Here is a 16,012-nt window from a genome sequence, read left to right on the forward strand (position 1 = left end):
ACATACACTGACAATTCCTTGCATCAGGGAAGACCGTATTAGTAGTTATCGGGGGATGTACTTTCAAAAATGGTGACATAATCAAAACGAATAGGAAGACAAACAGTCAGACATAGTTTACTACAGTAACCAGTGTAATTAGAATAAGTTAATGTAATTTTGTCTCATCTGTTTATTTGGCGCAAAAAAAAAAAAAAATCAATCAGTTTTAGAGACAGACTCATAGCTTTTAATGGAGAATCAAAATGACGTTCATCTGGCTGCTAAAAGTAATAAATGCTTCCATAATTGCCTCCACGTCTTTAAACCGTTTACAGGCAGGAGCCACTTGCAAGTTAAGGTACCTTCACACTAAGCGACTTTCCAGCGATAACGATAGCGATCCGTGACGTTGCAGCGTCCTGGATAGCGATATCGTTGTGTTTGACACGCAGCAGTGATCAGGATCCTGCTGTGATATCGCTGGTCGTTGCTGAAAGTCCAGAACTTTATTTGGTCGTCAGATCGGTGTGTATCGTCGTGTTTGACAGCAAAAGCAACGATGCCAGCAATGTTTTACAATGGTAACCAGGGTAAATATCGGGTTACTAACCGCAGGGCCGCGCTTAGTAACCCGATATTTACCCTGGTTACCATTGTAAAAGTAAAAAAAAAAAAACACTACATACTCACCCTCTGATGTCTCTCACGTCCCCCGGGGTCCGCGCTGCTGCTCAGAGCTTCCTGCACTGACTGTCAGTGCCGGCCGGAAAGCAAAGCACAGCGGTGACGTCACCGCTGTGCTCTGCTGCCGGCACTCACACAGTGCAGGGAAGCGGACGCCGGGGGACGCGAATGTAAGTATGCACTGTTTGTTTTTTTACATTTACACTGGTAACCAGGGTAAACATTGGGTTACTAAGCGCGGCCCTGCGCTTAGCAACCCGATGTTTACCCTGGTTACCCGGGGACTTCGGCATCGTTGGTCGCTGGAGAGCTGTCTGTGTGACAGCTCTCCAGCGACCAAACAGCGACGCTGCAGCAATCGGCATCGTTGTCGATATCGCTGCAGTGTCGCTTAATCTGAAGGTACCTTTAGGCTGTGTGCACATGTAGCAGATTTTTTGCGTTTTTTTCGCGGTTTTTCGCTATAAAACCGCGAAAAAAATGCTAGCATTAAGCATCCTATGTAACAGAATGCAATCTGCATTTTTTGTGCACATGCTGCATTTTTTTCCTGAGCGGAATCACAATCCAGAAAAAAACGCAGCATGTTCATTAAAATTGCAGAATCGCGGCGATTCTGCACACATAGGAGTGCATTGATCTGCTTACTTCCCGCACAGGGCTGTGCACACCATGCGGGAAGTAAGCAGATCAAGTGCGGTTGGTACCCAGGGTCCACGGACTGGGCACCATATAATTGGTAAAAAAAAAAAAAAAAAAAAAAAAAAAAGAATAAAAAAAAAAAAAATAGCGATATACTCACCTTCTGGCGGCCCGACCTTCTCAGCAGCTTCCGTGGTGTGTGTGAAGGACCTGCGATGACGTCGCGGTCACATGACCCGCGGTCACGTGACCGCTAAGTCAATGGAAGGTCCTGAACACACAGCATTAGGAACGGAAGCCGCTGAGGTGAGTATAACTTTTTTTTTATTTTTTTAATTATTTTTAACATTCGATCTTTTACTATAGATGCTGCATAAGTTGCATCTATAGTAAAAAGGTGGTCACACTTGTCAAATAGTATATTTGACAAGTGTGACCAACCTGTCAGTTTTCCAAGCGATGCTACAGATCGCTTGGAAAACTCTAGCATTCTGCAAGCTAATTTCGCTTGCAAAACGCTAGTTTTCTGCGGGTATATGCATGCAAATTCTGCATGCGATATACCCGTGGCAGGAGGCACAGAATTGCCGCGGAAATTTCCGCGGCAATTCTGCTACGTGTGCACTCAGCCTTAAGCCCCCGTCACACTAAGCGAGGTCGCTAGCGAGATCGCTGCTGAGTCACAAGTTTTGTGACGCAACAGCGACCTCAGTAGCGATCTTGCTATGTGTGACACGTAGCAGCGACCAGGCCCCTGCTGTGAGATCTCTGGTCGTGTCGGAATGGCCTGGACCTTTTTTTGATCGTTGAGGTCCCGCTGGGTAGCACACATCGCTGTGTTTGACACCTTACCAACGACCTCGTTGACGACTCAGACACTGAATCGTCATAATAGCTCCCACGTGACATCGTTGTACAGGTCGCTACAGGTCGCTGGTGAGATGTCAAACAGTGAGATCGCAGCAGCGATCGTTGGAAGATCTCACTGTTTGACATCTCACCAGCGACCACATAGCGACGCAGCAACGATCCCTGACAGGTCGTATCGTTGTCGGGATCGCTTTAGCGTCGCTAAGTGAGACGGGGCCTTAACTGTGGAAAAATCCCCCATGTAAATGTATCCTATTAGTTATCAAACAAAGGCTTGTATAAGTAGACCACTAAGCCTTGAGTAAATGTTTATCAGCTAGATAAGTGGCCCATGCCTCCAAGAGCAGCAGGAAGCCCTGAACTCTGCACAGAAGTTACTATGTCAGTCCTTCTATATTTACACTACATAATAATTTTATTTTATTTGCTATTATATTTGTTATTACATTTGCTATTTTCACACTTTGCAGTTTTGCAGGTTTTTTTAATGCAAATTTTTTTTTAGTTCAAATTTTAATCTGCGTTTTACAGTCCCAGCAAAGTCTGAGAGTTTTCAGAAATCATACACACAGCTTGGTTTATTTTCATGACGGATTTGGAAAACTACAGTATGTCACTATTTTCTGGCATTTGCAGCGTTTTTGTCACCCATAGGAAACAATGGATAAGCACAAAAAAAAAGCAGGTCTACGTTGTTGCATTTTTGGTGCAAAAACTGTAGGAAGTTAAAACTGGCTTTTTTGTCGAGAGACCACTAAACTTTATCAACATGCACAAGAGACAACAAAAAGAACAGTAAAAAATGATTTTTGTAGGCAGCTTTAAACACAATGTAAGAACATAGCCTTGACGTGCTGGTGATAGTCTCCAACTATGGAAGTCGTGAGATCTTGAATATTATTAATAGATCTCCAGACTGAGGGAGGAAAAAAAACCTGCATCATACTATAAGGCCACGTTCGCACATTCAGTATTTTTTACCTTTGTATTTGTAAGCCAAAACCGAGAGAGGTAAAAGTATAATAGAAACACGTCACCATTTCTGTATTTTTCACCCACTCCTAATTTTGGCTTACACATACTGATGTAAAAAAAAAAAACTCAATAAATATTGAACGTGTGAACGGCGCCTTAAGTTTAGTTTTACCTTCCTGCACTTTCTGGCTGTGATTTATACAGACATTAGAGAGCCATCCCCCTATAGTGAACATCTGGTGTCAGCTCTTGACTTATCACATTAACACCTTCATGCCCATGGCTATACAAAGGGAAATTTGCAAGTGTCACAGGAATACCTTTACATGTATTTGCATGCAGCCAGAGGGACAAATGGTTCATTATCAGCAACCCATGCAAAGGAAAGCAAAAAAAAACAAAAAAAAAAAACACTGGGCTGTCTGTAGAATAGAAAAGGCCATTACTTGCAATGGTGCAGCTGATCCTCCCTCGCCCAGCTCCGATGCAGGTACAGTCCCAGATCATGTTGTCTTTTGGTCGCTCATAGGTTTGGCCAACACGATACGTTCCACCGGTGTACTTGTCAAAGCAAGTTTCTTCAGCTGTTTAGGAAAAGGACCATGTCATGTAGTGTCGCAAGTTACCATGCATTCTAACGATTTCAAGGAAGAACAAAGGGGATGCAATTTTCAAACATAGACCAATGCCATTTTCTAACAGAAGAGCATCTCCTAATTCGAAAGGCTGCTTTCTTAATTGCAGGTGTATTTTTGCTCACTTTAGTTAAGCAGGTTACACTTTCGAGAAAAAAAAAAAAAAAAATGGTCTGTCTACATAAAGAGACCCTCATGGCCATCACCCATACAAACCCAAAAGGCAGATTTGGTTGCATACGTACCTTCTGGTTTGCTCTCACAATTGAAGCCTTTACCACCTCCATAGCAGGTACACACCAACATGTTGCCCAGGTAAGTCCGTTCCCACTGCTGTCCAATATTATAATACTGTCCATTGTCATGACATCCCCCTGCGGAATAATGTTACATTAATTTATTTTTGCGATTTATAACCAAGTTCAGTACGCTACATACATATAAGAGTCATATGCAAATCTACTGACATATATTATGTCTGGCGCAGAAAGTTTTTGGACGCTTCATACAGTCCTGACGAATATAATTGCCATATGTGGAGTGAACTTAGACAATGCGCCTGAAATACTCAAGACAGAATTGAAACCCTACAATGGAACAAGGATGTAAGGGCTTGTGCAGATGACCATAGTTTCAGCCCGAGTGCAAGCCGTCAAAACTTTGGATCTCACTTGGACCATTGTTATTCAATGAAACAGTCCATGTCTGATTTTGTCCTCAGACCAAGTGGTCGGAGGGAAACAATAAGGAGAAAAACAAAACCGCGTAGCATGCACAATTGGCCTCTGATGGCACTCGTCCATTCGAGTCTTTTGGTCTGTCAAAACATTGGATCTCACTTGGAGCATTGTTATTCAATGAGACCATGCATGTCTGATTTTGTCCTCGGACCAAGTGGTCAGACGGAAAGAAGAAAAAGAAAGGAGAAAAACAAACTGCGTAGAATGCACAATTGGCCTCAGATGCCACTTGCCCATTCGGGTCTTTGGATCCGTGGAAAACATTGGACCACACTTGGATGAAAGCCAAGGTTGGTTCAATCTTTGTGGGAAGACTGAACTATCCGCATCCGACAAAACGGATCAGAGAGCGATCTACCATCTTCAGACGGTACTCGCAGATGGAGAACATGCTGTCGTCTGCACCTGCCCTAACAAAGTACATTTTAATCTGGAAGCCACATTAGTTGCAAATTCCAGAAACAATGCATATAAAGGATTGACAACTACAGAGGATTTTTTTTTTTTTTTTTTAACATGCAGCCACAATGCCACCATAATGAACTCTGCAGACGTGTAATTTTACTGCAAACTGGTGCAAGCTTCAGGTTGGTGGTTGAAGGCTAAGGTATATGGTTTGTCATGTAAAACACCGCAGCTATTTTACTACCCATTACCATGACTATTGTGGCAATTTGGCATTTTTCCACCGCTATGTGCTAGGATCAGTCATTATGGAGTTATAGCGTATACGATGGGGTTACTAACAAGCATGATCATGTGAATTGGGCAAGTCATTTATCTACAGATCTGAAAACTCGAGGTATGGTGTAATATGAAACAGGTACGCATGGTCGTCCACGCAATCAGGAACATGAATCTACAGACCCTAGTCCTTGGGCCCCGACTCTCTGTAAGGTCATGTCTGGTATGTTGACGGAGCTCAAATGAATCTCTTCAGACATCGGCATTTGATCCCAGCTGAATATATAACCTCGTGTATTCAGATCACAGTCATCTGTATTTTATTAGCAGACCGACATTACACATTGCAGGATGACTTCAGTTTCACCAGATTTATGAACTCCTATTAAACCAGAAATCCATTCATATCGAAAATAAATGTGTGTTAAAACCTGACATTACGATGCAGGTGACACATTCTGGAATTTAGTCTCGGCACTTCTGACCAATCACTTTTTTCACATTACTTTTACAAGATACAAAGCTAGACTTGTTAACCGTCAGGGTACGTGCACACGGTGTCTTTCAGGTGGGTCCTCTCAGGACCTGTTCCACAAAAAAAAAAAAAAAAAAAAAAGAGCCAAAAAAAAAAACGATCAAAAGAATTAATATATGCACTGCAATTTCAAAATGGCTTGCTGAGCACATGTTCAGATTTTATGAGCTTCTTCTAACCCACTTGGAAGCCAGAAGCGGTTGAAAGAAGTGATCAGACCATTCTCAGGTGTTTGGCAAGCCATTCACCATTTCTACATGCAATCGAAAAAAAAAGTTTTAGGAAAAACATTGCCGGTCGTTTTCCAAAGAGTCTTCTGCTGGAAAAACACTCACAAGTGTATCATCATGGAAAACCATACCAATAGGACAAGGGGGTGTTGTAAACTAATAATTGCCAATTACTTGCTGGTTCATGGACAATATTACTAAAGCATCAAAAGACCCAAAGCAAAAGACACACAGTGCTATACAGCGTCCTTTCAAGCTATTTTTTTTTTTTTTAAAAGCGCAACTCCCATTTCAATGAAACTAAGACCATGGTGCCAAAACTACAATGAAGATCTGCATTGAAATATAGGAATTGTAAGATTATTGCCTCCAACATACCAGCTTACCTCTGAGAACAAAGAAATGGGCATGCTTAAAACTTAATACCACCAATCTCCCTTTCATCCTGATATTTACCAACAAAGGACTACCGGAAACCCATTTTCACATGAGATAGTGACCAGATCTGGGCTACACAAGTCATGTGTATAGCCAGATTTACTCCTCTGTGTCCATGATAAGATCTTAGCAGCCATCCTTCTTTCCAGAACATCACTGCTGGTCAGAGTGGCCAGGATCTGCTGAACAATTGGTATAAACAAAAATGTCCAGAATCCTATAGGAAATTTTAAAGGAAGGGAGGATCAAAGATTTCTCTTTACCCATTGCATTTCTTCTTGTATGAAAAAAATGCTAAGTACAAAGAAAGAAGAACAAATGGTACAAGCCATCATCCAGAGTGGTCAGCTGTCCTTCTATACACCGTAAATCTGACATCAGACATTTTCAATTCTACAGCGCAAAAGTAACTCCAATTTTAATATTGGCTCATACATTTACCTAAAACTATAAAGCCCATTTTTAGATACAAGTTAGTGATCTGGCTGCATAGGTGCTTGTCCCCCAATGAAAAAATCTATTTTTTTTTTTTAGATCAGTGGAAATCTAGTACAGAAGCCATATGTAAATCATGTTGAAAGCACGTTAGAAGAACGCCAATGCACTTGGAAGAAGCAGCCCATGAGCACAGATTCCCACACCGCACTTCCTGCCCGATTTCAACATTACATTTCTCTGACTGGCACATTGGATCTTTAAAAGAATAAATAAAAAATTGTTTATTGAGGAACCAGTGACCATACAGTCATACCACTGGTTCCATATAAAAATGTCCTGACCGATTCACTTTAAATAATTTATAAGTTTGCTATTTTTGTAACAAATTAGAACAATTTCCTGCTTATAAACTAATCTTCAATTGTGAAAGAATAATGCAAATAAGCAAAAGGTTAAAAAATAACTAAAGATATTGGTCCAAATTTATCAAGACCAGAGTTCTTCACGCTGGTCTTGTTGAGGTTGAGGGGCATGGAGGAGTCAGAGGTGCCCGATTCATTAAGAGGCCTAACTAATGAATTAGGCAGGTCACAAAACAGCTCGTCGCCATCGCTATACCCACTCCACTCTGGGACTGGTGCAGTGGCTCAGTGGTTAGCACTGCTGCCTTGCAGAGCTGGGGTCCTGGGTTCAATCCCACCAATAACATCTGCAAGGAGTTTGTATGTTCTCCCCATATTTGTGTGGGTTTTTTCCAATTTCCTTCCTCACTCCAAAGACATAAGGATAGGTAATTTAGATTATGAGTCCCAATAGGGACAGTATAAGGGTAGGAAATTTAGATGTCTGTAAAGTGCTGGGGAATTAATGGCGCTGTATAAGCAAAGCATAATAAATGATAATCATTGCTCTTCATGAAGCATATGGCGTCACTTTGTGCTGTCTGACCTCATTTTCGGCAGTGCCCGTGGTCTTTAGGTGGACACAGTTGATAGAGTGCATTTTTTTAGCCCACCTCAAGTAGACAGACACTGCCAAAAACTAGGTAACTCAGAACAAAGTGACTCAGTCTGCTTCATTGAAGACAATGGCCCATGTTGGTGGATATGCCAGAATTCGTTTTTTCCAGGGCTTTACACAGAAGCCTTTTGGATGACATTAAAGGGAACTTGTCACCCCAAAAATCGAAGGTGAGCTAAGCCCACCGGCATCAGGGGCTTATCTACAGCATTCTGTAATGCTGTAGATAAGCCCCCGATGTAACCTGAAAGATGAGAAAAAGGTTATATTATACTCACCCAGGTGTGGTCCCGCTGCGGTCCGGTCCGATGGGCGCCGCAATCCGGTGCGGGGCCTCCCATCTTCTTACGATGATGTCCTCTTCTTGTCTTCATGCTGCGGCTTCGGCGCAGACATACTTTGTCCTCCCTGTTGAGGGCAGAGCAAAGTACTGCAGTGCGCAGGTGCCGGGAAAGATCAGAGAGGCCTGGCGCCTGCGCACTGCAGTACTTTGCTCTGCCCTCAACAGGGAGGACAAAGTATGCCTGCGCCGGAGCCGCAGCGTGGAGACAATAGGACGTCATCGTAAGAAGATGGGAGGCGCCGGACCGGACTGCGATGCCCATCGGATCGGACCGCCTGCCCAGGTGAGTATAATCTAACCTCTTTTTCTCATCTTTCAGGATACATCGGGGGCTTCGCTACAGTATTACAGAATGCTGTAGATAAGCCCCTGATGCCGGTGGGCTTAGCTCACCTTCGATTTTGGGGGTGACAGGTTCCCTTTAATTCTGGCCGCTTTAAGAACTTGCAGGAATTTTTTATTCTGAGGCTACAAAAATTGGAAGGGATTGAGATAAATTACAAAAATTGCTATGTAGTTCATAATGTATTGATACTAAACCGTCATTTTTTACTCCACCCAATAGATTATGACTTGTACTGTAGTTGCGTAGTACTTTGGACATATCCCTCTCCTAGCGTATCCTCACCCATCCCCTGCAGACTGTGAGCCCTCGCGGGCAGGGTCCTCTCTCTCCTTCTGTACCTGCTAGTGCCTTGTATTGCTCATGTTTATTGTATTTGTTTATATTTGCCCACTTTTCACATGTAAAGCGCCATAGGATAAATGGCGCTATAAAAAAAATGTATAATAACATATAACGAGGTGAGAAAAAAAGAACTTGGAGAACAAAGGGAAGCCCTGGAATCGCAGGACTTGCTCTGTAATTACATCTTAAACGGTCTTATAAAAAGGCACAAAAGGAGGAGACAGAGGCAGCACTTTATACTAAGCTTCAGGCCATACAAAGTAAATGGCAGGACAGAGGACAAAGCAGGCTATGATGTTAGCCACCGCAGGCATTGTCTCCACCACTGTTCAGCATTTACTAGGATTTTTGGAGATTATATCTTACATTAGGTCTCGCCTACCCCACTAGAATCCGATGCTCTAAAAAAAGCAAAGCAGCATAAAATACACATGCCATCATTTATAATAGAAATACGATAATATTTTGATACACAAGCTAATTAGCCATCCAGCATTACATGGAGAACAATCACACTTCATAAATGTGTGTTATAACAAAGTAAACCGCAGGGAACGTGCCAACAGTTCTGTGCCAGACAGATAAAAGCCATACATGAGTAGTTAAATCTATTTCTAACCCATCATGGTCACAAGTGGCAGAACAGAGACACTTCATAACACTTCATAAAAGATAAGTGGCTGGAGTATGAAGGATTTGACTACTATATAATGCATTATTATCCACTTCTTTGGATAAAAGCTCGGTTTTTCTTTCTCCTTTGCCTTGTTGTAGAATAAATGTTGGAATTTTTGGATAAAGTAGAATGGCCATTTAGAGCTCGTAATTGGCAGTTTAGGTTTGAGGCATTCTGGCAGGTCAATTAGAGAAGCCATAAAAGAAAGATCCAAGAGTCAAAACCCTAAGGTCACGTGCACACGTTGAGTATTTGGTGAGTCTTTGTAAGTCAAAACCATGAGTAGAACAGTCAGAAGAAAAAGTATAATAGAAACACGTCACCACTCCTGTATTTGTTTTATCCTCGTCTGGTTTTGGCTTCGAAATACCGAGGTAAAAAACTCAAACACGCAATGTGTGCGCATGGCCTTAGAGGGCTCCAACCCTGGGAATATAAAGTGAAGGCGAGGCAGCATGAGCATGGCCATTCTTCGTTGAAAAGAAGTTACATGAAAGCTTCAGGTTTCCAAAACACCAACATAATTCCATGGAAGCAACTTCATACACCAAAGCTTGCTCCATCAAGGTGCGGCATGGCCTGCTGCTCTTTGGAGGCCTTTTTTTGGCACAGGAAACAAATATTAGACTACTTCAATCTTCCATGGAATGTATCTGTTTTTCGGAACTGATCCTTTGAAGCCAGAGACACAAATGTTGGCAAAACCCTACACCCTCCCATTAAGGTGTCAATCTTTCGCTCATTACACAAGTATTCTAGACAAACACAAGGACACCTTATAGGACTAATGGGAGCAGATGGTCATTTGCACATCTGACCTAAAAGATATCTGTGAGCTTTTTACTCCTGTTGACAGTGAAAGCTGAGGCTACCTTGAGAAAAGAAAACAAAGTTATCCCCCAGGATAAGATAAGGATCAGTCCATCTCACTATAAGGTGTGGGAAAACCCAACAGCAAGTCTTCAGTCTCCTGCAGCGCCACCACTGGTGAACAATCACCACACAATTCACATTGGGATCAATGGGTTGTCCATGTAACGCCCAGTTGTTTTTGGTCCTGCAAAGCGTAACAATCTTTCCTATCACTCTAGGTACCAGATGAGGGTCCAGATTTTGCAACTAGGTTAATTTAAAATAGAAGTTTTATGGTAAAACCTACAATCCAGGTCAGACAAGGAGTAGAGTGTAGATGTACAAAATCCATGGCAGTATCTACTCAAACTAAAACAAGGAATACTTCCATTTAAGGTCAGAAGTGGAGAAAACGTTAGATCTAACAGTTTTTTGGACTTCATGCATATCAAATATGCCTCATGTATTCTAAAAAGTACCATGTACAACATCAAACACTTAGCAACAAAGGCAAACAGAAATAAAGCAAGAAACCACACAAATGTGCCATTAACACATGCATGCCCAGACAACAGCTAGTAATCCTGTAACCCAACAAGAGGGCACCAAAAACAGATTGGCTTTCAATAAACTGAAGGTGGCACATTTAACACCAGGTTTTACAATTGCTAAAAACAATCTCTGGATCCAATTAGAACAAGTACAAAGGGACAAGACAAGGTTCTGTCCACATGTTGGTCCACACATGAAAATTCGTCTGTGCATAAAACTCAACAGCTGATAATCTAAACCAAAGCAGAGAAACCCCATAGATTAGAGTAGATTATTAGACTTTTTTTTTTTAGAACAGAAGAAAATGTTCTATAATTGGGATTTTTTTTCTATCCATTCTAAAAACCGACCTCATATTCCGTGAAGGATCTCTGCTTCCCCTAGCATGACCGATGAAACGGATCACTAATTCCATGTATCCCATCCTAAAACAATGTAAAAACGGGGATGTTACAGCAGCACTACAGCGGGTTTTTATTTTTACCGCTGAAGTGATGTCACTAATCCAGGTTCCCTGCTTCTAGTCTTATACTTAAAAGCTGCAGTCTTCTTCTGTCATCAGTGACGCTCTGGTTGGTCTCCAGCAGTTTGTGATCCACTGGATCGCTCCAGTGTTTGATGGGTGATCCAGATGTCACAACTCACAAGTCTACGAGACCCAGAGCAAGCTTCTCATAGACTTACATTGAGAGCTTATGACTGGTGGTGCGGACCTGGAGCGGCTCTGGGAAGAGTGGAAGACCGCAGATGGCAAGTATAAGACTTGGGGCAGGGAAGCTGATCATAGCCCCGTTCCAGCACGCTTTAAAAAAAAATAAAAATACTGTAATTGTGCTTTAACAGAGACTAAAGCCCCCCATACACATTGACCGCACCCACCGATATCGATGGGATCAGACAACAGTCTGTATGGGGGCACTCACCAACGGGTTTTTGGGGGAGATGTTTGGGCATGTTCAGTTTTGCACTGCTGAACACTGGAGGAAAGACAACTGAAAAGATGAAAGGGGCAAAGATGTGTAGGGAGCACAGGAGAGCTCAACCAAACAAGCACTCCTGTGTACGGGAGACAGCTAGAATGGCAGCCATTTAATAGGTCTGTGGGGTGGGTGAAGCAAAAGCCTTTCAACTGTTTGTTTTATCAAAATTGAGATACAAACAAAAAAAATAAGAAAAAATAAATAAATAAATAAATCAGGTGGCGACAGCCCATACCCCATCATTGACAGTCACAAAGATTTTCGAATAGCCTGTACATTTTTATAGCTCACTACTAAAATATCCTTGCTTAGAACAATAGTTTTGTCTGAGGGAGAGGAAATAACAGTCTGTCCAGAGACAAAACAACAGACACTATACAAGGCAGGGGTTAATGTGGGCAGACATAGTAATTATGGGACCCCAGAGACCACCGCTCACACACCAAGGCATTTCACCAATATGGGTAGATGGTGGGCACACAATAAGGTATTCCATAGACCTTCATAGAAAACAACCCATAAAGTTCGGTGCCAGCTGCAGACTTCTAGGAACATTGGATCTAGGCTCTGTGGACTTGTCCGGCCCATTGTTTCTCCAGATCGGATTATTTTCTGGTCTGATCACTTTACCCAAATATTAAAGTTGGCCACACACAGTAATATTGATCCCATGTGATTATGGTCCTGGGTGAGAAGTGAAGACAGCTGTCCCTTGTGGGGATCAATTATTTATCCCTCCCCACCCCAAAAAATGACACCGGATGGGGTGCACGGTGCCCAGTGTATGGCCACCTAAATATGTTACCTGATGGGGTGCAGGGTGCCCAGTGTACGACCACCTAAAAATTATACCGGATGGGGTGCAGGGTGCCCAGTAAACGACCACCTAAATATGATACCTGATGGGGTGCAGGGTGCCCAGTGTACGACCACCTAAAAATTATACCTAATGGGGTCCAGGGTGCCCAGTGTACGACCACCTAAAAATTATACCTAATGGGGTGCAGGGTGCCCAGTGTACGACCACCTAAAAATTATACCTAATGGGGTGCAGGGTGCCCAGTGTACGACCACCTAAATATCATACCTGATGGGGTGCACGGTGCCCAGTGTACGACCACCTAAAAATTATACCGGATGGGGTGCAGGGTGCCCAGTAAACGACCACCTAAATATGATACCTGATGGGGTGCAGGGTGCCCAGTGTACGACCACCCCATGGGGCAAAGCACACAACTGATACATCCCATAGTTAGCTGATACATCCCATAGTTAGCTGATACATTACACAGACCACTGCCGACCGTGCACAAAACAAAGACATCACTTGCGATCCTTACTCTGACTGGGGTCCGCGGCGACGATCGGTTGCAGCGGTAGCTGTTGCTGTGCCTGCCGGCGACTTTTGCTCCGCTCAGATGGCGCGGCTTGCACCGCAGCGCTAACGCACAGGGTTAGGAGCAGCCCGGTTAAGGGCCCCCGGGGCATCTTGATGGCGATGTAAGGAGACAGGTAATCAATGGTGTAGTTGGTAGCAGCCGGTTACTGGCGCATTTCCCAGGGCAAAGAGCTAAAAGAAAAAGCGAGCAAGGAACACCGACAGCCAGAAGTAGGGAGGATGCGAAGCGGAGGCAGCGGACAGATAGCGGCTCCGGCCGGCCAGTGATAGAGAGCGGAGAGCGGCCGCGCCGTATATATATACACCCACTGCGGAGGAGAACCGGCCGGGGGCGCTCGCCAAACACACTGCGCTGCTACGATTGGTCTATTCCAGGTGGTGTCGTCACTGGAGGGCGGAGTTTGTGTCCTCTATATAAGCGGTGGGAGGCGCGTAGAGCGCAGTGTGCCCGGTGCGGCTGGGAGAGGCTGATCTGCGGTTGTAGCGGAGCTGTGCACTCAGCGGCTCCAGTTATCGCTTTGTATAGGAATGCTCGTCCATTTGCTTTAGGTGTGAGGTTTTATTTCTCCCAGTGGTTTGGGATTGTTGTATAAATTCCGGATTATAACTGTGTCCACGAAGGCTGAGAAGTCTCAGATTCGTTTTAGTACATATTTTTTTTTTTTTTAATTTAAGCACTATGGCTCCTTCACTGAGAACCATTTCACTGCTATAATTATTATTACAGAATGAGGTGAGGAACTGAGATTTACTCATTTGCCATGGTCAAGGCACTTTTTCAGCAAGCATGTGGTAAATAATTAAAGTGATGAGCGAGTGTACTCCTTACTCAAGATTTCCGAGCATGCTTGGGTGTTCTCTGAGGAGTTTAGGCATGCTTGGAGATTGTTTGTGTCCCGCAGCTGCATGATTTGCGGCTGCAAGACAGCCTGAATACATATGGGCATTCCCAAACAAACAGGCAACCCCCACATGTATTCAGGTTGTCTAACAGCCGCAAATCATACAGCTACGGGGACACAAACAATCTCCGAGCACGCTGAAATACTCAGAACACCCGAGCATGCTCGGAAATCTTGAGTAACGTGCACACTCGCTCATCACTAATAATTATCCATTTGTAGAAGCCATCCTCTTTACTACTTCAGCATTTTTTTTTTTTTATAGATGATGATCTGTTTGCATCAAGAATTTGTTCAAATTTCATCTAATCCATTCTTCTCTCTACCCATGAAATGTTCCCCCTGCCATTGACTGCAACACAACCCCAAAGCATGATTGATCCACCCCAGGCTTTATGGTTGGTGAGATGGTCTCTTCCTGAAATTCTGTACCAGAGAAAATAGGGATAAAAGATAACCTTTATTCCATCCTTAAAAATATATGGTGAAATACAATTGAGGTAGACGAGTGAAGCAACGTTTCGTCCAAAAAGGACCCTTTTCAAGCCAGAAGTACAATAAAAATTACGGCCATTAAATTTATTCTCCTAGCCAGCATTCGGCTTCAGTTATGGGGTGAGGGTGCTGTGGGTTCGGTCATTGCTCTGAGAATACAGAACTACGGCTGTAACTGCGCCCCCGGCAGTACAGGGAGTGTCAGTCAGGATCGGGGGTTACAGTAGCCACTCTGTATACTCAGAGCAATGACTGAACCCGCGGTACCCCCGCCTCCATGACTGAAACCGAATGCTGACGGTAAGAATAAAGTTCATTTTCTTCCTGCTGCATTTGGTTGTGTGCAGGCGTTGGGCAGCAGAATAATGCTGTTAACCTGCAGATTAAACGCATGGTATATGCTCCCCCAGCCTGGTTGCCCATCCTATTATATGCTCCTCTATCTTGCTGTATGCACCCCCAGCCTGGTCCCCCATCCTATTATATGCTCCCCCATCCTATTATATGCTCTCTCATCCTGGTATATGCTCCCCCTGCCTGGTCCCCCATCCTATTATATGCTCCCCCATCCTATTATATGCTCTCTCATCCTGGTATATGCTCCCCCAGCCTGGTCCCCCTTCCTATTATATGCGCCGTCAGCTTGATATATGCTCCTGGTGCCCCATTCTGTTATATTTATATTCTGTTATCTTACATTCTGTTATATATTTTTTGGAAGTGCATTTGAACAGCAAGGTGGATTGCTGTTGAGGGGAAATAGAGAAAAAAAAAATCTATAAATCTTCAGCTTAGCAAGTGTGAACGAGCTGAGTGTGACCTGAGTGTAAGTGTGAACGGCGGTAAGTGTGACTTGTGATTCAGTGACTTTGGAATCAGGGAGTTTCCTGTTATGACCCCAATGGCGAGGGTCTCAGAGGAACGTGGAAGTCTGCAGAATACAAAAATCCAGCTCATAGGGCAGTGGTAACTGGGTTGACCATATATCTACTCCTAACGCCAACACTAGAAGTAGCCGGGGATCATTCCTACGTTGATTCTAGATGACACGCGCCAGCCGGAGAATCTAGCTACCCCTAGTAGAGGAAAACAAAGACCTTTCTTGCCTCCAGAGAAGGGGACCCCAAAGCTGGATAGAAGCCCCCCACAAATAATGACGGTGAGGTAAGAGGAAATGACAAACACAGAAATGAACCAGGTTTAGCACAGAGAGGCCCGCTTACTGATAGCAGAATAAAGAAAGGTAACTTAT

The 16,012-nt window shown here is 43.5% G+C and overlaps 1 protein-coding gene across 8 annotated transcripts in view; it reads right to left on the reverse strand.

The window, feature by feature from the left end:
* Positions 1-13,631, reverse strand: part of FN1 (fibronectin 1) — a 62,878-nt gene extending 49,247 nt beyond the window's left edge. For all 8 annotated transcript variants that reach the window (XM_077272271.1, XM_077272269.1, XM_077272266.1 and 5 more), the window contains exons 1-3: positions 13,305-13,631; positions 4,034-4,162; positions 3,600-3,737 (exon numbers count right to left, since the gene is read on the reverse strand). In XM_077272271.1, coding sequence (XP_077128386.1) covers positions 3,600-3,737; positions 4,034-4,162; positions 13,305-13,452 — 415 coding nt within the window. In that variant the 5' untranslated portion in view covers positions 13,453-13,631. The remainder of the gene's footprint in view (positions 1-3,599; positions 3,738-4,033; positions 4,163-13,304) is intronic.
* Positions 13,632-16,012: the final 2,381 nt, after the last annotated feature.

The sequence above is a fragment of the Ranitomeya variabilis genome, chromosome 7 (assembly GCF_051348905.1).
Source record: "Ranitomeya variabilis isolate aRanVar5 chromosome 7, aRanVar5.hap1, whole genome shotgun sequence".
Taxonomy (NCBI): Eukaryota; Metazoa; Chordata; class Amphibia; order Anura; family Dendrobatidae; genus Ranitomeya; species Ranitomeya variabilis.